Source organism: Alligator mississippiensis, chromosome 8 (genome assembly GCF_030867095.1).
Source record: "Alligator mississippiensis isolate rAllMis1 chromosome 8, rAllMis1, whole genome shotgun sequence".
NCBI lineage: Eukaryota > Metazoa > Chordata > Crocodylia > Alligatoridae > Alligator > Alligator mississippiensis.
Window position 1 is genome coordinate 70,882,160 of NC_081831.1, and position 22,702 is coordinate 70,904,861.

Genomic DNA, 22,702 nt, shown 5'->3' on the forward strand with positions numbered 1-22,702 from the left:
CAGCTCCTTTTCTGCTTTCACATGGCCCTGGGGAGGAGGAATGTTACTTCCCACTTTTAAGAGCAGCTCATTCCTTACCATGGGGCCTGTTGGCCACTCCACACAACAGGTAGTGAGAGAGGTGGGCAAAAAAGTAGATGCCGAAAAGTTCTTCCCTTTCTTCCCCACTCTACCCCCTTCCTTGTATTAAGAAGTGCAAGAAAGCCTTGTTCTCTTTCTCACAGCAGAATCACAGCCTAAGCATAACCCTGCATGGGGGAAGAGACAGACTCTAGATAGCTGAGTGTCAGCTGGATCAATCTAGCCAGTACATGACATTAAAAGGGTTAGGAAGAACAGAGAACAACAGGCTACCAGGGCTTCTTACGCTTTCCTTAGAGTCTAAGAAACAAGCTCCTCCCTCTCCTGACAGATTAATTAAATGAGTAGATAAGGCAGGATGGAGGCATCCTATTTTGATGGCTGTGTGACAACACAGAGAAAATCCCAGAACAGACTAAACCAAATGTACAGCACATTTTGTTTTGAGGGCTGACACCATCATCATCAATTATTTGACTTTAGCCACAATATTATTACTGAATGAGAGTTTATTTGCCAGCCTCCTTATCAAAAATATAATCTTTCATGCATTTTGCAACAAAAAGCTAATGGGAAGATATTACAGTAGCTGATGGCATGCATTTCCATGGTTTGTTTTAATGATCGTTTCAATTTTGCTTCTGAGATAAACTGGTCAAATTTGTTCTAAATTACATGAAGTTGAAAAGAAGAAAATTGAATTGGTTTGCTCTGGAATGCCAATTGTCAACAAAATGGCATTAATCAAGGTTCTTAATTTTTGCTTCAGTTTATGAAAGACAACTTTCTCAATGTCAGTTCAGTAAAACAGAAACCTGCTAGCTTGCCTACATAGGCTTAAACATTAGTTAAGTTACTTGTCAGATTACTTCCCCCTAAAGTGCTGTAGACTATTAATTGCAAGTATTAATTGCCTATTTGCCAAGTTACATTAGTCTTACTAACTTAAATGAAGTGATCTGTGGTAAATTGGAGCACATCACTTGGAGCAAGTAAAAGGTATTGTGGTTATGGAAAAGCTGTTACCAGTCTTCATTGCACACAGCTCTGCTGAGGCTTTAAAAGCCAAAGCCACATTAGAGAAGGGTATGAATGTGCCTTCTTCCCAAGGAGGACAGAGGAACACAGAGTGCTTCCACAGTTGTAGATTGGTCTTGCAGGAGTAGCGCCTGTTATACCTTTTGCCACAGTTTGGGTAACCTGCAGGCGGACCCTGTCTGGGGATGGGATGGAGGAGTCCATAGGCTCCATTGGAGACCTCTGGGAATGCCATAAAGTGCAGGGAAAGCCCTTATACAGCGTCTGAGGATGCTCAGCCAGACCCTTCTAGCTAGTTCAGGAAGAACAGGACTGTGCCCTGCCTCTTCTGCCCCCATTCTGGACTGGTTTGCATCTCTTAGAGCAGAAAGAAGGTAGTCTGTGGTCAGGTCAAGATTGAAAACCTGCTACCGTCATGACCATAAGCAGTAAACCTATACTACTCAACGCCAAGTGCTGGGTGGTGGTTAATTAACCTGGCAACCTCAGGAAGCACTAACAGCTTCAGGTGGATGAGCGCCTAAGGAAGGTAGTGGAACCCTTGATGAAGGAAATGCCATCAAAAGGTAGATGAGCATAATCGCTCAGTGATTTTGCCAACGGCATCCACACAGGGCAGATTGGGCTCTTCAGCCGTGGCTGGCAACCAGTCTAGTAGTGGAGCCCCAAAAGGCAGGAAGATGGCAGACCTCCTCTGCACTGGCAACTCCAGCAGCATAGCTAGTTCCAAAAGTATCAACTCCCGCCTTTCCTTTGGACCAAACCAGTATAGCCAAGAGGGAGGTGCTGATACATGGGCAAAGCAGCATCTCCATATCAACTGCCCAGGCTATTGCAGCCACAGCACATGGAGAGGACATATCCTTGCTGGCAGAATGGACACAATACGGAAGGTGGCAGTTATGGGTTATAAACTTTCACTTGATTGGCATAGAGCAGGGCTTCATGGATCACCTTTGAGCATAAGGAATCATCGCATTCCACTAGTCAGCTACCGCCCGCCATAATGCCAGGCAGCCACTGGACAGTTAGGTGCTGACCCACTACCGTCTGTCTATCTCATTGGGTACATGGGACTAGGCCAAGAGCATAAAAGCAGACAAAAAACTTGCACCTGGCAAAAACGAGAAATCAAGAACCTTCTGGCTTGGAAGCTGGAACATCAAGATCATGTGTCTAGGCCTGACAGACTATGATGACCTACAGTAGATAAGCAGCATACAGAAGTCAGTCTTGATTGACTGCAAGCTGTACAACTCAATGTTGACATTGCAGTGCTCTAGGAAACACGACTTGCAGATGCTGGTTCCATCCAAGAGGCCAATTATAGCTTCTTTTGGAAAGGTAAAACTACTAAAGAAAATAGTCTGCACAGCATCAGCTTCACTGCGAGCAACGAGGTGGTAAAGCTTATAGAAACACCCATTAGAGAGTCAGAGCGCATCATCCAACTTAGACTTCAGACAATCATCAGCTTTGCGAACATCATCAGTGCTTATGCACCAACACTCAACTCCGTCCCTTAGGAGAAGGATACATTTTATGACACTGCACCAAGTTGTCAAAGGAATACCATCAACCGAGCGACTGTTCCTCCTTGGAGATTTTAATGCAAGAGTCAGTGCAAGCAACAACTCATGGCCAGATTGCCAAGATGTTTAGCATTGGTAAGATAAATGAAAATGGCCAATGATTTCTTGAATTCTGTGCCCAAAAGCAATTGTGCATTACCAATTCTTATCTTGCTGGAAAAAATCACCAGTGTCATGGCAACATCCACGATCAGGTCGCTGGCACCAGTTAGACCTTGTTATTGTCAGGAGGAAAGATTTACCTTCAATGCAGAAGACCCGCACGTTCCACAGTGCCAGTTCTGACACCGTCCACTCCTTGATCATTAGCAAAGTGAATATTACAGCCAAGAAACTACATGGAGCAAAACCTAGGAGCAAATCCAGAATCAATACCACTAACACCAAGAATCAGAGTAAGTGCTAAGAGTTTGTGAAAGCTTTCAAACTCAGCATGTTTGGGAAGTCAGTATAAAAGAACAGAGGAAATTTGGGAAGGTTTAAGAACTGCAATCCATGAAACAGCTAAAGCTACATTTGGGGAAAAGAGACCATTCGATATGAACTGTATGAGGAAAATACAGAAAAACTATTACCTCTTGTCAACATCAAGAACACAGCCTATCCGAAACACAGCAAGAAGCCAATTGAGAGCACCAATGCAAGACTTCAACAAGCAAAAAATGAGGTACAGAGAGCAACCAGACACTGTGCAAATCAGTACTAGACTAAGCTCTGTGATGAGATACAGACAGCCTCAGACACAGGAAACTAAAAGTCATGTGCAATGGTCTGAAGAAAGCTGTAGGCCCTACTATCAACAAGGTTGCTCCTCTCAAGTTGTGCAGTGGTGAAGCCATTACAGATAGAAACAAGCAGATGTCTTTTTGGACTGAACACTACTCAGAGCTATACTTACAAGAAAGAAACATTACCAGTGAATCACTGAACCTGCCAACTCTACAGGTCATGCTAGGGTTAGATGTGGAGCCCACTGTAGAAGAGTTAAGTAATGCCATTGATTTATTATCAAATGGCAAGACTTCTGGAAAAGATGGCATCCCAATGGAAATTCTCAAGTCCAGGAAAGGAAACCTATTTCATCAACTGCTACTCAAAAGCTGGAAAGAGGGTGAGGTACCACAAGACATGCGTGATGCAAACATTGTCACTCTGTATAAAAATAAAGGAGATAAGAGTGACTGCAACAACTACAGCGGTATCTTGCAACTTAGTACAGCAGGAAAAGCTTTCACAAGAATCATCTTGGTGCATCTACAACAGCTGGTGAGTCATATTTACCGTGAATCTCAGTGTGGATTCAGGGCTGGATGATAAACCATAGACATGATATTTTCCCTGCGGCAACTTCAAAAAAAGTGCAGACAGCAAAACTGACCACTGTGCATCACCTTTGTGGATCCAACAAAAACATTTGACACCATCAGCAAAGCAGTTCTGGAAAAAATAAGATGCTCACCAATCCTGTTAAGTCTTATACATTCCTTCCACACCAACATGAAAGCTACTGTTCAGTTTGAGTCCACTTCAGACAGCTTTGAGATGAGAAACAGAGTGGAGCAAGGATGTGTTCTTGCCCCTACACTCTTTGGAATCTTCTTCTCGCTACTCCTGAACTACATGTTTGAAGACATGGAAGGAGGAATATACCTTCACACCGGATCAGATGGGAAGCTCTTCAGCCTGTCATGAATTAAGATAAAGACTAAAATTAGAAAGGTGGTTATTGGGGAGTTTCTGTTCACTGCCCTTGTAGCCCACAAGAAAGACCTACTACAAGAACTCATGGATCGCCTCTCAAGAGCTTGCCGGGCATTTGCTGTCACCATCAGCATAAAGAAAACAGCCGTGCTAGGACAGGGAGTTCCACAAGATCCATCAATCACACTTAACAAGAACCAGCCAGAAGTTCAGCTACCTAGGCTCCACAGTGACCGCCAACCTCTCACTGGATGAAGAACTTAATGTTCACATCGGAAAGGCTGCCATCACCTTCAGCAGACTAATTAAAACAGCATGGAACAACTCAAAGCTTACCATCAAGACCAAAATGCTAGTGTACAAAGCTTGCGTACTCAGCACTCTCGTGTATGGTGGGGAAACATGGACAACGTATGCATAACCTGCTTCCACCTATGCTGTTTATGCTGCATACTCAACATCAAATGTCAAGATAAAGTTACCAATGCAGAAGTGCTTCAAAGGGCAAATTTACCAAGTATGACAGCCCTACTCAAATAGAGACTACTGTACTGGCTAGGCCATCTGAGCAGATTGGAAGATGGACATATACCCAAGGACATGCTATACAGGGAACTATTAGAGGGAACAAAAACAACAGGACGTCCCAAGCTTCAGTACAAAGACACTTGCAAGTGAGATATGAGGGCATTTGGAATTGATCCTGACCAACGGGAAACCTTGGCAAGTGATCAGAACAAGTGGTGTCACCGTCTCCACCAGGGCATTAAAGTCCACGACAGGAATTGGCTCCAACAGCTTGAAGAGAAAAGAGCCCACAGGAAGCAAGCAGCTCCCAAACCACCCAATCATGACACACACAGTTGCAACCACTGCCACAGATCATGCAAAGCTCAGATCAGACTATTCAGACACATGAGACATGCAAACTATCTACGCCATAGTCTGCACTATCCACTGTCTCTCGCAGATGAAAGGATCCCAATCAGTCTGTGTGCTTCCCTAGTGTAAAGACTGCAGTTGTGGCCTGTTCTTGTGAGGCTCATTCCTTCTCCCAGCATGTGCCACCTCCTACGCAAAGGCAGTATTGTAGCTGCAGTATGCCCTCCCTGTGATAACAGCCCATAATTAGCTGGTGCAAAAAGTGGGCAAGGCAACTCACGCTAAAATGGTGGCATTTAGTAGCCTGGAGTGGCTGTTACTCCTTATACCTGGAACTCAGGAAGCAACTTGAACTTGCAATAGCCCCCAACAACTGTCATTAAGTTCCAGCCCTCAGCACCCTCCTCAGTCTCCAAAGAGAGATGAGTCTGACACCACATGGAAGAGACCAACAAATGCCAGCAATCTAAGACGTGGTGCTAGTGAGACGTCTGAACTCGATGGCTGCACACGCAGACTGCTTCACAGTCTTTCGCTCTCTTTTATGCCATGGGGGCTCCTTCTGTAGCAACATCATACAAGGCAAGGACCAAATTCATCGTACAGATAAGTTCCAAGCCCCATTTTCATGAAGATAAAGCTTTACATGGAGCCTGAATTCATGACATGGATTTTTAGCTGCTGCTTTGAGTACTCAGCCAAGTGCTTTGGGTAGCCGTTTTCTAGAAGCTGTTCTATTACGTTGTATTCAGGTCCTTATACAGTGCCCCGTTCACGGTATCCAACCGCATTCTCCCTCCGTACAGTATAGCATACAATCAGCATCAATCATGGGCAGTCCATTCCTCCTTTCTGCCCACCTTACCCCTGGCAAAAATTGCACAAAGATTAATTTTATTTTAAAAGCCGGTAGAGCACGGCTAGAGAACGATTCCAATTGGGTCACACTGACCTTTAGACATATTTTGTTTGTTCCGTTCAAAAACATTGGTATTCTCAGTATGTCCCTCACGAGGTCAGGCTGCTTCCATTAGTTTCCTAGGCTCTCTGTAATCAGTATTTTTAACACCAAGTAATAAAGCTGTTTGGGAACTAGTGAACTGGAATCTGGGCATTGAATTCAGAGAGGGTAAAGAACTCAGAGAAGGAAATAGTTTCTTCTGAAATAAATCACTGTAAATATTTTATTAGATCACTTGACAATTTTTAACATTACTAATTAAAACAGGCCGTGTTACAGATGTCATTCCATGTATCCCCAAAGATCAGGTATAGTTTTGTTGGGGGACCAGGGGGGGGGTGTTTCCATTTCTATTAAACATTTTTGCATATTTTATCATTTAAGGCTATAACCACAAGTGGCATTAAGCATTTTCTCAGAGCTAGTATATTATATCCAATGACAACAAGCATGACTAAGAGGAGAGTTTATAATGACCCCTGGTACTTTGTGGGTTTAACTTGAGTGGTGCACATTTAACATCTTGGATTCTCCCTGTTAATTTCTCCACAGCAGGGTTTTATGAAAACCCTGCGTTTAATTAGTCCAGATGGCTCTTGAACTTCAACTGCAAACCCCCACAAGTGACCAGTCCTAATATTTTTAACCAAAAAAAAGTTTAATTAACTTCAGAATAATGGCAGCTTTGATTCTGCAGTGAATCACATTTCTCTCATCCCCTCCTTCTCACCTCCTTCATTCCACCAATCCTCTCTGTCCTCTGTCCTCCCCCTGTATCTCCCTTCTTCCTTATTTCCTGTCTAACAGAATCTTTTTTCTCTCGCCCTCTCCCCCCATTTCTCTCTTTTCCCTTTTATAAAAAACTTGTGATTAGCCAGAATTAGACTAATAGAGCTTATGGTCCAGTCTTTGGGGTGCTGAGGACTTGTTCTTCCTTTAGATGTCAATGGGAATTCAGGAATTCACTAAGCACCTTGGAAGATCAGGCTCTATCAAAAATTACTATATTGTGGGTTTCTTAAAATCCCCCATAAATGGAAATAGGACATTTGAATTGAGCCTTGCTGGAATGTATAAAATTAGAATACAGTGCCAAATGCATTCATAAACCAGACTAAATGAAAGAAAGGATATGTATCTGTTCATATACATTGCCATTGATAAATATTTTTCCAGGGTTCTGTAATATTGCTCGGATGATTTAGGACCATCTAATAAATGGTCAGCAAATCCTAGTATCTCCCTCAGTCAGGCAAAGGTTTGATGTTGAAGTAGGTTTGATATTGAAATATTAAAAGAAATCAGTGCTACACACATACTTTCGAATCCCTGGCAAAGGCAGTGCATTTAACATCATGTTTTCTCCAAAATATTTTTTTCTTCTGCCGGTGCAGGAGGCCTGTGTGAATAGGGGAAACTAAGTATACACAGCACAGTGTCAGCTTCACCGCACACATAAGGGAACTGACAAAACACAGAAACATCTCCAAACTCTCATCTGCGCATTACACTCGTCTCAGGTGCTCACCGCAACAGTAGTAAAATATCTTCGGGAGGAAAAGTGTGATTTTTTGACAGTGTCTCTTTCAACTGCATGACAGCAAACTATCTGAACAGAGTATAAACCTGTAAGAAATTTGAATATGATGTACTGAAAAAATAGCAGCCTTGAGGCATGTCACAGAAAAAGATTGGAAGTTCAGACTTCAGGATAGCTGACTGTCAGAAATGCTCTTCTCCCTCCAGAGAGAGCACTGCAGTGAGAAAACGTCCAGTCTCAGGCTCTGGGAATTAACTGGAATTTGTACAGACATTTAGCAAGCAGCGACCCTGATTGTGTCTGCGCAGAATTCTCCTGATCTCAGTCACGCTCTGCACAAGCTTGAGACTCTGCTCCTATTCCCTCTTTATGATTGGGGCCAACATGTGCAACCTTGGCAGAATTAAAGCCATTGTACTTGTTACTTCCCATCTCAGAGGTCTTCCTTAAGCAGCAAATTTGCTTAGATTGTCAAGCTGCCAGAAAGAAGCAACCACCAAAAAAAAAAAAAAAATCTGATCGGTTGATAAGATGTAGTCCAGTTCACTTATTAGAATTCATGAGCCTTACCACTTAATTAACATGTGTAAATATTTTTTTTTAAATAACGTTTTATCATCTCAATAAGGCACTTCAGTGCGTGAATTATGGTGCATTAATTCACGCCTAGTTGCATTGACGGTACTTGGCCTTCCGCCTTGTTCCTGACAACATAGTAGGCATGAATTAATGCACCATATTTCACACCTTCATGTTACTTAATGTTTAAATGAGGATAAAAATAACCAGAAGTGGATTTTTGTGCCTACGCAGAACAGTCTGTGGGGTACCCTGCTGCTCTCCTTTAAGTCATAATGTGGTTTTGAATGCTGATAGTCATGACATTTAGCATGCATATAAAAAAAAGGCTTCTGCTTTTGAAAACTGTCAGTATATCCATCTTGCAATTGCTGCTGCAAATTTAGTTCAGCATGGACTAACCAGCCAACTTTTTTTACTCAGCTTTTCGGCTACTAGTGCTGCATGCCACGCTCCCACATCCTAGTTTAAAGCTAGGTTGGGTATGCCTGCAGTATCCTGCTGTCACTGCAGCATAGGTATACCCAGGGAGAAAAAAGATAGCAGATGGTCTATGCTGCTGGAAGTAAATTTCTTCAAACAGGGAGCATGATGAACACATTAATTCTCTGACTTTGCTCTTCTTCTCTTTAGTACGAGTCCAGCTCACAAGTACTACCTGGCTGTGGACCCAGCCTCAGAATCCCTCTACTTGTCAGACACCAACACCAGGAGAGTCTACAAAGCAAAATCGCTCAGTGAAACAAAGGATTTGGCCAAGAACTATGATGTGGTTGCAGGGACAGGTGATCAGTGCCTCCCATTTGATCAGAGTCACTGCGGAGATGGCGGAAGGGCGGCCGAGGCTTCTCTCAACAGTCCTAGAGGTAGGAACGATACGTTAAAAGCTTTTTTGCCTTTCAGGGTTTGTGTACCACGTGGGTTCGAGTCCATTTTGATACTTGATGCATGTGAGTAAATTCTGCTCATATTCATGGAGTGTAGGCATGTACCTTTAAGGTCCAAGCCATCTGCGCTCTTCAGATCGGTGGTCCATTAAGATAGTACTTATTTGGAAATCATTAAGTTGACCTTGGTCATCAAATGCACCTAAAAAAAAATCTCCCACTGACTCGCACTAAAATGTTTGATGCAGCTTTGTTTCCAAAGAAATGCCATATTGTAGGGGCTGTTTGAAAGTCTCGTGTTCATCCATCATTTGTGCCAAAACCTAATCTACTTGCACCAGCCCTTGCAGTAACAGTAAACTGCAGCATAAGACTTGATGTTTTCAGCTGAATGCCCCTAAGCTCCCATCAAAATCAGCAGTAGTGAAAGGGACCCAGCACCTCACATAACAGAGGTAAATGAGCTGCAGCTTGTTCATTCCTGTTAACACACTGTGAACTCCTAATGAATAGCTGTGAGGTAAAGTTTGATTTTTTTTTTTTTTGAGCTAAAAAAAGGGAAGCCGTTGATCAGTGGGAAATTAGAATGTATATCTAGGCAAAAATATTTCCGAGACAAACAATAAACCCAATTTTAAGGCTTTGCTAAACAACACGTCGCAATTATAGCCCGAGTGACTTTGCCATGTCTTTAATGATGGAAGGTAAGTGCGAGATAAGTAAAAATAAATGTTAATCTTCAGGCAGCTAATTAATGTACTGAATCAACTCTGAAAATAGTAGAAAACACAGGTTTTCAGATCCCTTTGCAAGAAAACAAGAGTCTATGTATTATTGCTGACCACAATTGATTATATCTAATTAGACTACAATTAGCTGTTCTTTCTTACTTATTGAGAAAGTATGTTGGTGGAAATTTGTAACATGGCATTTACCTTAAAAATAGCTATATATATTTAGCTTCCTAAATAAGAGGTTGAAGTCAGGGAATGAGCATTAATTTTTAATTTTTTCTAATTTACTGCCTAAGGGGGCCCAGCAGTAGAGCAGTTAAGGCAGCTCCAGAGATGTGAGTTCAAACTCCACTCTGGACTTGTGCCAAAGCTTGCCCCCAGTCAACCCAATTGTAAATTGGTACATACTTATTTTGGCTGGGAAGTCAAAGGCAGCCAAGCATGATGCCTGCCAGTCGGTCCTTTGCGTGCCATAGGCTACAGAAACCTACACTAGTTTTACCAGCCACAAGGCTCACAAGGACCTTGGATCTTTTTGATTGACGATGAACTTGCAATTCATGAGCCATGGGACAGCCAGCAAACTGTGGACAAAACGTATGAAATCAATCTGGTGGCAGCTAAAGAGGGGCGAGCTCTGGTTACCTCTCCTTATTGGCTGTGTATTGAGATCATGCTTTTAAAAACTATTATTATTGGTGCCTCCTCTACCTTTTCTCACTCGCCTCTTAAATCATGTCTTGTCTTGTAGACTGCATGCTCTGTAAGAAGTGGGCTGTCATTTACCACGTATATGCACAGTGCCTGCAACACCGGGGCCTCTGCTTCTAGGGACAACTGTCATATAACTATTTAATAAATATTAATAGAATTAAGATTAATCATCGATATTAATCACTATGCATATATTAATAAATATTTATATGCCAAACATTCTCTACAAGAATGGCTCCACAAACCTGTTGCTCTAACAGTTGCTTCCTTATGAGAAACTAAAAAAGTTATTTTTTATTTCATAATCAGAGCCGGGTTTTGTGGCTTGCCTTGTATTTTTTTCTTGCCATACACTCAACAAGAGCAGTTCTTTGTTTGAAATTTAAGAAATAATAATCAAAACAAAGTTTTCCCGCAGCCTTTAAGAAGTTTGAAAGCATCATCTTACCAATGGCAAAAACCTTCTCCCTTTGAAACAGGGTTTTTTATACATGCAGTATTCTTAAAGAAGAGACAAAAGCTTTAAAAAAAACATATTTCGAATGCATCTTGTGAAGATATTGTTTGATTGCTCATTTTGCTTGTCGTTAAAATAATCACTCAGATTATTGGATCAGAAGATAAGTCAATTTGTGTTTCTGTTGCAATTACAGTGAGATGAACGGAGTCTGAGTAACATAATCATTTCTTTTTTGGAAGACTGGAAGTATGGATGAGACTTTAAGGGAATGTATCTATAGGTCATTTAGAGATTGATTAGACATACGACCAAATAAATCACTTCTAATTTCATTCCTTTGAGATTTTTACAATAAGAAAAAAGTGCCCTGTGTTGCAGATGAAAAGGCTGCATAGATGCTTCCCATTCAATACAGCGGGGAAATAGGTTCCTCTGCGGCTAGTCAGGCTATTCTCATTTCATTTTTAGACGCTGTTACAAAAACACAATCTCTTCTCTCCTGTTTCTTCCCTCTCTATCTTGTTGATTCCTATCCCGGCTCTCCTTTCTTCTGCAGTAGAAGTTAAAATCTGAGCAGTTTAAACTGGGAAAGGGAACAGCTTTATACTAAATCACAAGACATGCATAATGATTGTGGGAAGGAAGATGGTTCAACAGCTCGCTGGGGTCAGGCAGTCATGATTCATGAATTCTCCTCCACCTCTGCTGACTCCCTCTGTGCCTTTGAATGATCACTTCTTATCCCCATGACTCACTGCATGAGTCTGTAAAGTAAATGTAGTAATACCTAACCCTGGGGGGTGCTGCGAGACCTAAGTAGTAGTGCTTGGCAAAACGCTTTGAAAACCTGGAATATATTTAAAAAAAAAAAAAAGCTGCTGCAAATCCATATTTACCTGTTATTGTTTGTTTAATTTATTATCAGCTGTCCTGGGTGAAATCTATTTCAAAGAATATTTTACTTTTTGGAGTCTTTTTTGAAAATAGATATCAATTTTTCTAGCATATGGCACTTTGCTTCTGGCATGCAAGACCTTCATAAGGTATTTCATGAGAGTTGTTCAAATAAACTTTAAACTTTCAAAGAAAGCTTATTAAATAATGCAAGAGCCTTCATCAGCTTTCATTTCATTGTTCTCGGTATCTTTACCTTCAAGGTGACTGTGTTTAGATGCTTATTATTTGGAGGGGAGAAGAGAGGAACATAGGAAGATGAATGCCTGGTGATGGAATTTAATAAAGTGGTGCTCCTTAGAAGGACATTAGTCAGTTCTTTTGATTGGAACCGGTTTCTCCAACTTCTATTTCACAGCCAGCAAACAAACACTCACAGCTTTCTTCATTAATTGAATGAGTGAAGGGAAAAATGAAGCCAAGAGGTTGACTGAGCGTGAATCCCCTCATATTGTATATAAGTTTGAAATGACATTGAAAGATGCTTTTAAGCAGGCATGGGTGATGTAGTTGAAACTTGAGCTTCAATATATTATTTTTACTGCAACTTATTTTAATTCTGCAGAGAAGTCAAACTAATGAGTCATGTAATAGATGACCAAGTACTTAAAAAGAATGTGAAATGATACAAGGTGGGGGCATAAAATAAAATCTGTGACAGGCTGAACACATTTATTATACAAGTAGATACTGAAAATGAAGGAATAACTACATAAGATAATATTAATCATCGTCCAGATTCAAGACTCTTGAATTTCACCCAGTACCAGATTTTCAGTTTTTTAAATTTCTCAGTTAAAAAAAAAAGCGGGTTTAGTGACGATCAGCAGAACCACAGTCACCATGTTGGGAGGCTGGCGGATAGTTTCCAACATGTGGCCAGATGTTAGGATTCTGGACCGCCAACGACTTAGTGTGTAAATCTAGGTTAGTTGCTTAAGAGGCAGGACAAGCCACCCCATCTGTAAACTGGGAAACGATGAAAGTCTCACCTCACGTAAGATGCAAGCCTAGATTTTTAAAGCAGTTAAGCTGTTGCTATTCTCTGATCCTCAGGAAGACATTTGGACTAACTCCTCCTTAGGTGTCTAATCCCTATTGAAAGCAGTGGGAATTAGTGGGTAGGGCTAATATATTTGTGGATTTAAGTCCAAGTGATTTAGGTCTCATTTTCAAAAAATACTCGGGCATTTAGGAGCTTATGGGCTCCAAACCCAGTCAGGAACAAAGGGGCATAGAAGTTAGATGATGCAAAGCCCAACTTATAGGCAAATGGTGAACACAGAGCCCCTCCCAAGTGTTAGTTAATGTATTGCCTATTGCATAAAACAGTTGTGCATCTATCATTCTGCTCCATATACCCCTAGCTATTTACCTGCTCCATATACCCCTAGCTATTTGCCTACTAATTTCTGTTGAATGTTTATTATGTTCCCAGTCAAGCTGTTAGTGAGGCCTGGGATATGTCCTTTTCAGCACAGATGAAGCAGAAATTGTTTGAGAAGAGAATTTCTGCAGAAAAGCTGCAGTTCTGCTTACAGACGAATAGAATATAGTTGCTTTAGCAATTTAAGATAAAAAAAAATGTAAGAAACACTTAAATAAAAGATTTAATTTTACAAAGGTTATAGAGATCATGTTAAAAAAACAAAGAAAATGTTTTTGCCCTTTTTGGTTCAAACTTTGATGTGAAAACACTGGACACTGTCAGTGACAGGACATGAAACAGGTATAGTTTGAAAGGCTTTTTTTTTTTTAATTCTGAAAATAGTCACGGCTCTGTAGCTTTCTATCTGCAGCACTTCTTGCTAACATAAACACAAAAAGAGCTGTAAAAACCACTTGCTGGAATTAAATATGTTCATATTTTGTTATATGTCAATAGTTCATTTAGGGCCAACACTAGCTCAGTTGAAAACCTCCCGTTGGCTTCTGTTTGATGTGAACAGAATCCTTAAATGAAGCTAGTTGCTAACATAATCTCCCTGCCCCCAACCTGCTTACCATAGGTAATAGCAGTCATTAGTGTTTGATCAGGAGGTCCCTGCTATTTTACAAGCCGGTACATGCATATTAAGCTTACCATACAATCCAGAAAAACCAAGAAGTGTGAAATTCCACGAAGCATGAAGGGGACAAGCAGAAATGATGAAACAATCTGCCCTGCCTTCTACATAATAAGATGATGGCCACGTGCAGACATGCGGCATCTACCAGGAGAATTGCTGCTCTCAGAAGAAACTACAAGCGTGCAGACATCTTAACGTTTTCTCCTACTGCAATAAATGGCCATTCTGACTACAGTGAGGTAGAAATTGCTCCTGGGAGACCGAATGTCTGCACATTTTCCTCCTCACTTATCTCCTCCTGGGGAATCAGGAGTGGAGCCAGGTGGGAAAAGGCTTCCAAGCTGAACGGGGGAACGGCTCTAGGAGCTGAGAAGAGGAAACGGCTCCACGAGTCCCCTGCCTGCCTCTCATGTGGGAGTCCCTGGTGTAAGAAGTGCCCAGGGGCTTTGCCTCACCACTCCAGTCCCTTTGGGGACAGGTGGACTGGAGCAACCCATGCTTTCCTCAGACTAGGATCACCCTGGTCTAGGGATGCAGGGGAGTGGTTGCAGACTGAACACCTGTACGGCTTCCTCTCCTGGAGTCATCTCTAGCACGGGAAGTTTTCTGCCACTAGAACTGAATGTTTGTTTGAGGCCGATATTGAGACCTTAACACAGCGGCCTGTTTTATTGGAGTCAGAGACGGAACAAGTCTCCTTCCATTTTTGTCATGTCATCCTTATACTTATTTTCCTCCTTGTCACTTCAACCCAAACAGGTGGTGTTGATGGCTATCTCTGTTTCAGGAACCTGGAAAGCAGGTTGTTTTATGGGGATGAGGTGGGGGTTGGGTTGGGTTGGGTTGGGTGGTTTTTTTCTTAGACTTTTAAAATCAAGTTTTCTCCAAGTTTCTTGCAGCCCTAATTTGAATGCATAAGAAACAGTTACTCACTTTTCTGCAAGCCATTATCAGCAGTAAATCTGACCCCAATCATTGTAGCTCAGAATTGAAGATAAGACATTTTCATCCAGCATGGGCACTTAAAATAATTTTGCTCTCTTTCATCTTTGCTGTTAAATGCTTCTGTCGGAAGAGCGGCAACGTTGAAGTCCAGGTACCGAAAGAAGCGTTCCAGCTAATAAAGAGCAGTTGAGAATTTTGCTTTTCATACATCGCACGCAATGAAGTAAAGATGACAGAGATCACAAAGCAAGACTGCAAATCACTTGAATCATATTTTGAGTGGTGTATTATGGTAACCTATAAATAACTAATTGCATAAAATTGCTTTAGTAGTTTCTAGATGGCAGCTTTAATTAAAAGCACCAGAGACATTTAGAAGTTTAGAAATGGATGGCATGTAATTTGCCCTTTTACCAACCATAAAATGGTAATTAACCAATTTGATTCACTTCTTCCTATTAAAAGTTTTATGAGAATAGCAAGTTCTTTCCAAATACAGTTTCTCTTCAGCAGAAGGTAGCACATTCCCTTTTATCAGTTCTTTCCAGTACTTTAAGATGTTTTCATGTACAAAATTCTTCAGAAGTTTAATTAGAAATTTTCATCCAAAGTTAAAGTGCTTATTTGCAAGTAATAACGATTTTTAGATGTGTTCTAAGTATTGATACTTAATCTAGTTTGGAACGGAGTGCTTAGCAAAAAAGTATGTAGCGGCCAGCTAGAGTGCGAAAGGACCAAGAAAGTACCTTTTTGGACAGCTCACTCAATGGACTGAATTTTCATTATGAAATAAGGAAAATATATATCAGTTGAATATTAGTTCCATGGATATTTTGAGGCCTGGATTGCACAAGACTGAATGCACAAAAATGCACGTGCATAATATTCACATTCAGTTTCCACAGTTAAGCATGTGGTTTGTTAATTGTGCATATAAATGATCAATTAACTAACTGCTATATAGATTTGTATTAGTGCATTTATGTACAAATCAGAAGAAAGGTAATAAAAGGGTGCCTACCCTTATTGGAAACGTTTAATTTATAACAAGGCAAGCTTACGTGCTAGAAAGCCTTCCTAAAATAACACCACATAGTTTTTTTGTTGCAAAAGTGCCAGTCAAGTCCTTTTTCTTTTCAGTTCACAGAATGACAGATTAAACCCTCAGATCTTTATTTTGAATGCAGTTTTGCTCCCAAATCTGGATACCCGAGCCTATCAACTTCACTAAAACTGTATAGTTCAGTAAAGTTAAAGGTTGCTTCTGAAAGCAGTCCAAAGGACTGGACAGATCTCAGACATCCAGAGGATCATCAAAGGGATGAACCCAAACACCTTTTGACATTTTTAATGAAAAATGACCCTGCCTGACACAGACCAAACATTTGAACATCAAGCAGCTCTCGTATCCTGGGCAAGTGCCCCATTTACCAGACCCTCTAAACCTTTCCTCTTGGAGCAGAGGCTTGCACCTCCATTGTCCTCCCAGCTCTAGTCCTTAGGAGCCACTCTAATTAAAGCGCCTGCAGCATCTCACATATTCACCAACCCACACTTCAAAATTGCAGCGGGGCACTAAAGTTTGTTCAATGAGCTTTAGTTAAAATGTCCTGTCACCACTTAGAAGCATGGGGATGCTGAATACATGACACCAAGGCTGCTGGAGCACACTAATTAGCACACTCCAACAGACTCGATTAATCAAGTCTGCTCCGACGCATGCTAATTAGCATGCATTGGAGCTGGCTTTGGGCATGCGTATAGGTGCCCTAAAATACAGCTCCTACTGAAGAGAACAAGAAACAGCACTACAATGCCCAGTGGATGGAGCACTTCCTGAGGTATGATGGGAGATTGAGAGTCATTTCCTGATCTGGATCAGGTCAAGGTTGGAGTTTTAGCCTTTGTCTCCCACAGTCCTGGTGAAAGCCCTCAACACCGGATTATTCTGTATTCTGGGATAGGCGAGGGGTCATCTGTGTTTCAGTTCTCACCAGGAATCCCATCCTTTTGGAAAGGAAATGCATGTTCCCACAAAATTTTGGTTTTATTCAGTGGACGCTGTCACTAAATAAGCTTTATCAGCAAGTTTGCAACTGGTGCTACTTACTACACTCTCTTACCTTTATCAAATCTTTCCTTTCCTTTGTTCTTTGTCCTTACTCGGCTCTTTTCCGTGGAAGATGTTGCTGCCTATTTCCTTCTGTTGATTTCTTTGATTCCTCTTGCTCTTGCCTCGTTTTCGACTCATCGTCCTTGACATTTTCACTTTTTTCCCCTACCTGGAAACAACCACAAAGTTCAAGTGAGACCACTGCAAAAATGATGGGTAGTTGAAGAAAATGTAAAGTAATGATGAGAACATATTCAATATATTATTTATACATTTTACAATTACTGTGTAATTGTACATTTTGAAATGCATAGCTCTTATGTGAAACAAGGCAATGATGTCTCATAATATCTCAGTCTTCAAATCTCAGTTAAAAGAGTGCTAGCAGCATGCATCTCATGAGATTACCAGAAAACACATTGGTTGACTGCAATCTCTTCCGAGAAGACAAAGTCTTAGGCAACTAGGAGACTTTGATCTTAAGGATGGTACGATTATTGCTCACAAATGCAATAACAAGCCATGAGGGTGCAGAGTAAGTACAGACCGCTGGAGCGTGAACTCACCTTTGTTCCATTATGACTGTGCAGGCTGGTACTCTCAGAATGACTGGCCACCCGCTATGAGAAAATATTTTGGGCAGCTCACATCCAGACAACAGCCACTGAAAGGACAAATTTTAGATGTCAGCATTTAGGCCAGAATTCAGCACAGCCTCAAAACAGCCCCAGTCCTCCCACCCTGTTTCCACTGCCAACATGCCCCCTGCACAGCAGCTTGTAAAGTAGGCACCATCAGGGCCACTCACAGCAGCCAAATGTAGCACCTGTGCTAACTGAACTCTTCTCCAGCCATTTGCTGCATCCGCATGTGGGGTGAGCGAGGGTGAGACTCTCGCCCCCAGACCTCAGTGATATGGATGAGCTTATATTCTCTGTGTGGAAGAAGCTGCCCAAACTGCTTTTTTTCATTCTGAATCTAAAGGCAGGCCTCATTTATCTTTGGAGCCAGAGCATTTTTAACACATCAGTTCCTTCTCCAACTTCTGCTGTGACTGAAGAACAATTGGAAGTGTCCTGCTGTATCCACAGCTCTGAGAACTGATCCTGTGTTGCATTACACTGTATGTCTTCAAAGGATGAGAGGGGAGCTTTTGGAGTGCAGATAGATGAAAATGTCGTGCAAGAGACAGCCACTGGAGCTTCTAGTGATCCAGCATCTAATAATGAATACATGGGGGAGATTTAGATAGTCATCTATATTTTCCTGTTTCTTATTTTTCCCTTATCTGTTGTACCTTGTCAACGGATGCATTATCTGCTGCGTTCTTGCCAACAAGAAATCCTGAAATGTTGGGGCATCTTATCAGCAGCCAGGCAGGAGTTGGCTTAGTTTGAATTTATATATAAGACTAGAGGGATTTTCCCCCCTCCTGTATAAAAGCAATCACACAGCAGTAAACATTGTATCTATCTATATGCACCTCTTTGTTGAGCATACATAAAGCTGATACTTGCAGGCGATTTAGTTTGTTATTGGGCAGAACCCAGATATGAAAGATGCCAAGTTGAACAAATAAGTATATGCATACAGCTCCCTGAATAAAGTGGTTGAGATAATACCGGAAGTGTTAGGTGTCCAAATTGGACTGCGTTTGACAAGTTAGATTTGCAGAACGGGAGTGTGTGTGCATGTGCATGCACGTACTACACAGTTTTGACCTTGGTAACACTGTTTGAATCTTCAAGGCCAGGCCTCATCTCTGCTGTCTCAAATACAAACGCACCTTCCTCTCATATTCAGTCTTCATGTTTTCCTTTTTCTGCCTGTATTATTATTGCCATGACTTGTTGGGCCAGATCCCTCAGCGGGTATAAACTGGTGTAGTTCTGCCGAAATCTATATCTGTGCATCGGTTTACAGCAGCTGCGGATCTAGCCTTCCGGCTGTATCACATACACAGAAAATTCCTATTCTCTATTTAGGGCCTCATTTTCTATGTGCTTTTGGCTGGTGTTCCAAACCCATCTCTACAGACCTCATATACCCAGATGGGTATAAGAAAGAAAACAGATACCTTTCTTTATTTTAACATGCACCTCATAGCATTTCTGCAGAGTATGCAGTGCTAACTGGAAAAACTACCAATGGAGTAACTCGTATAGCACCATTAGGAATTCACAAGCTTTAGTATAACTAAATTATTGAAGACATTATCTTGGCCTCTTCTGTATAGCCAGCTTGCATCTACTTCTACCCCACTCAGTGCAATGCAGATAGACTGCATTCTGCTAATGGCTGAGGACCAAGAGGTGTATTCTCAACATTACGGGTTCTGTGGATTTCTTATGCAGTCCATATTAAAAATCCACTCTCAGCTGCACAGTTGAATGACTCTATTATTTCACTGCTGTATAATTTTGGACTTTTATATAAATCGATGCTACACAGCCAATCCAACCATCTGCTCACAGAGACATTGCTTGAAACTGAAGATGTACTTGCCCTAGTGATAGATTCTGCCTTTGTGTTATCCATGGCATGGCGCCTGTCTACAGTTGTTTAACTCAGATGAGCTAAATATCCAGCAGAGCAGCAAAGGGCAGGGGCCAAGACCAGAAATTATATCAAGAGGTAGAACATATATATATATACACACAGAGTCTCCCTGGTACTACACAGTGGAGTTAGGATCCTCTGACCTGATCTGACATGCAGCTATGTTGGCATAAATTAAGGAGGGCATATGCCCAAAAATTCACTCCCACCTCAGAACTCTAAAATGTCAGTTTTAATTAATTTGCCTCTTACAACTGCAACAAAAGCCTGTGACAGGGAAAGGTTTGTGATCTACGAAGTAAGAGTGAGAGGGGAAGGAACTTCATTGACATGAGATCTTCCACCTTCACCAGGCCATGGGAGCGACATCAAACCATCCCTCCATCCCCTCTCTAATCAAGCCATTGCAGAGCTGGATTGTACATGGGTAAATAGCCAAATCACAAATCGTACCCAAACTTAATTATGGGTCACAATTTAACCCTTCATAAATTCTTGTTTAATAAACCACGATAGGGCTCTGAAAAACATGATTATTTGGTTAAAAGTCAGAATCTTTCCAGTGTGTATTTTAATTGTTTTTCCTCTATAACATGAATTCCCTTAGGAATGCTATATGGAGAGAGACTGTCCAATTTGCATGTTAATTACTTTTTAACATAGTCATTAATACCCAGGCTGGATTTGTTGGGGAGAGGGGCAGGGGGGGAAGAGAGATAGTTGTGTGCATGCATACAACTCTATTAATACCTGTAGAACAACATGCAGTCCCACAAGAAGCATACTTTTTACCAGCATTTCTTGTTCGAATGAGACTATAAGTTTCATGCTGCTTAATTGTAATGGTATTTTTCATCAGAAAAAGAGATCCAAGTCTTTCAACCTTCACCCTGACCATTTCAGTCTGGATAACTGCAAGGCTCTTCCCCAAGTGGATGAGTGGCCTATTTTACAAGTGATAGGCCTAATCCTTCCATGATTAAGCAGCTCCCCTGCACCTTATGCTATGGAGGTAGGAGTTCTAGATGCCTGGCACTAGTTCTCTCCATCTCACCTCAACAGAGTGACCTTTGCTCTGTTCTCTATTTCTTCTTCCAATGCTCCACATCCCTCTTCCATCGCTCCTAGACCTGCTGGGTCATCAGCATGCTCTGTAAGATTAAGAGAGAAGGGGGATGAGAGCACTCCCAAGGAAGAGCTCCAAGGAATGAGAACCCCATCCCGCCTCAATTTACAGGAGCACAACCTGGCCTCCAACTTGGGTTCTGCTGTTCAGTAGCCTTTACGATGCACATAGGCTCAGTAGCTTGCTGTTTATAATGCATGCTTACTATCTCCCTTTACCAGGAACAGGCTTATTGATCTTCTCTTGACTTTTGGTTGAGGAGTGAGAAGTACAGGCCCTTCAAGGGGTCTCTTAAAATTCTACTTGTTCTATTCCACAAGCTGCCACTGAGCTGGCACTTGTAGGTCTATGCTCCTCCTGGTGGAGATTCACCGGATTCCTGGCTGGGATGCCTTGGCTGTTTTAAGGCTCTGGATTTTGAAGAGAGTCCGCTGCTGTAGAGATTCCCTGTCCCTCCCCCAGCATGTAGCCTTTCCTTCTGAGAACTGAAACGCACAGTGAAACTGTCCATCCTCCCCCAGCTCAAGAACTGACTTCATAGTTTCACAGTTAAACACCTCCTCTCCCACAACTCACCCCTGAAGGTTTGAGCCTTCTGGTTTAATAGCCAGATTGCTCAGAAGTAAGTTTGATGCAACAAAGAGACACCTAGAGATGGGCTTTGCACATAATGTCTCAGCACACCATGGCTAGAGGCAAAAATTCTGGTGGACAATAGATCTCTTTTATTGGATCAGCAGCTCCAGTAGGAGATCATTCACAAGAATTCTTTTCTCTCTCATATCTCATCTGGACCCATAAGTACAGGGATAAAATATTATTGGTCGGGGGGGCAGAGTACACACACACGCACCATCCACCAGATAAGTCTGTGGTGGACCCCAGGACGGGTCGTGGGACAGTCGGAGCCCGGGCAGCTCGTCCGTGGGAGGGGGGGGGTCCTGCAGCTGCACACACCCTGGGAGAGACATGGGGGGGCACATGCCCCCCAGATTTGTGTGGGGCAGAGGTGGGCTGCTGCTGTGGGCTGGGGCTCTGTGCCCTGCAGCTGTTGCCATTGCCTCGAGAGCCGCACATGATGCCATGTGCTTGCTGGTGCCGGGCAGGTCAGGGATGGCACATAGCATTGCGTGGCTCTCAAGACAACAGCAGCACGGTGCAGAGCCCTGCCCATTCTGTTTCCCCTCGCTCCCAAGCCACAGCTTCCCTCCCCCCTCAGCTCTGCTATTGTCCCTCACTCCTGACCCACAAACCCCAGCCCTGCCAGTGCCCCTCGCTCCCAAACTGCAGTACCCTTCCCCCCTGGGCCATGCTGGTTCCCCTTACTCCTGACTAGCAGCCCCTTGCTTCCTCCCAGCCCTGCTGGTGCCCCTCACTCCTGACCTGCAGACCCCTGCTCCCAACAGCCCTGCCAGAGGGGCCCCAGCTGCCCCTGTCCTGACTAGGCTGGAGTGCAGTGGCTTGGAGCAAGTCCAGCTCCAGAGCAGGCTGGAAAGAAGAGGAGGGGAGGCTTGTGGCACCCTCCAATCTGGGCTGGGGCTGCCACACCACACCAGGAAGCCTGGCCATGGCCCACCTCCCTCTTTCTCCTGCAGCATCTGCTGGCTGCTCTGCCCCTGCAAGCACGGACACCGGCCCCTGTGCTGCTGGCTCAGCCGTGGCCCTCAAGGCACGCCCCCCACCCCCCGGCCCCTTCATCCACTGGAGGGGGCAGATACCCCCTGCCCTGCTGCAGCCCTGGCCACCCCCCAACCTAGACTTGCCTGT

General features: G+C 42.6%; 1 protein-coding gene across 3 annotated transcripts in view; it reads left to right on the forward strand.

The window, feature by feature from the left end:
• Positions 1-22,702, forward strand: part of TENM1 (teneurin transmembrane protein 1) — a 1,265,690-nt gene that overhangs the window by 1,177,494 nt on the left and 65,494 nt on the right. For all 3 annotated transcript variants that reach the window (XM_059732824.1, XM_059732825.1, XM_059732827.1), the window contains one exon: positions 9,008-9,240. In XM_059732824.1, coding sequence (XP_059588807.1) covers positions 9,008-9,240 — 233 coding nt within the window. The remainder of the gene's footprint in view (positions 1-9,007; positions 9,241-22,702) is intronic.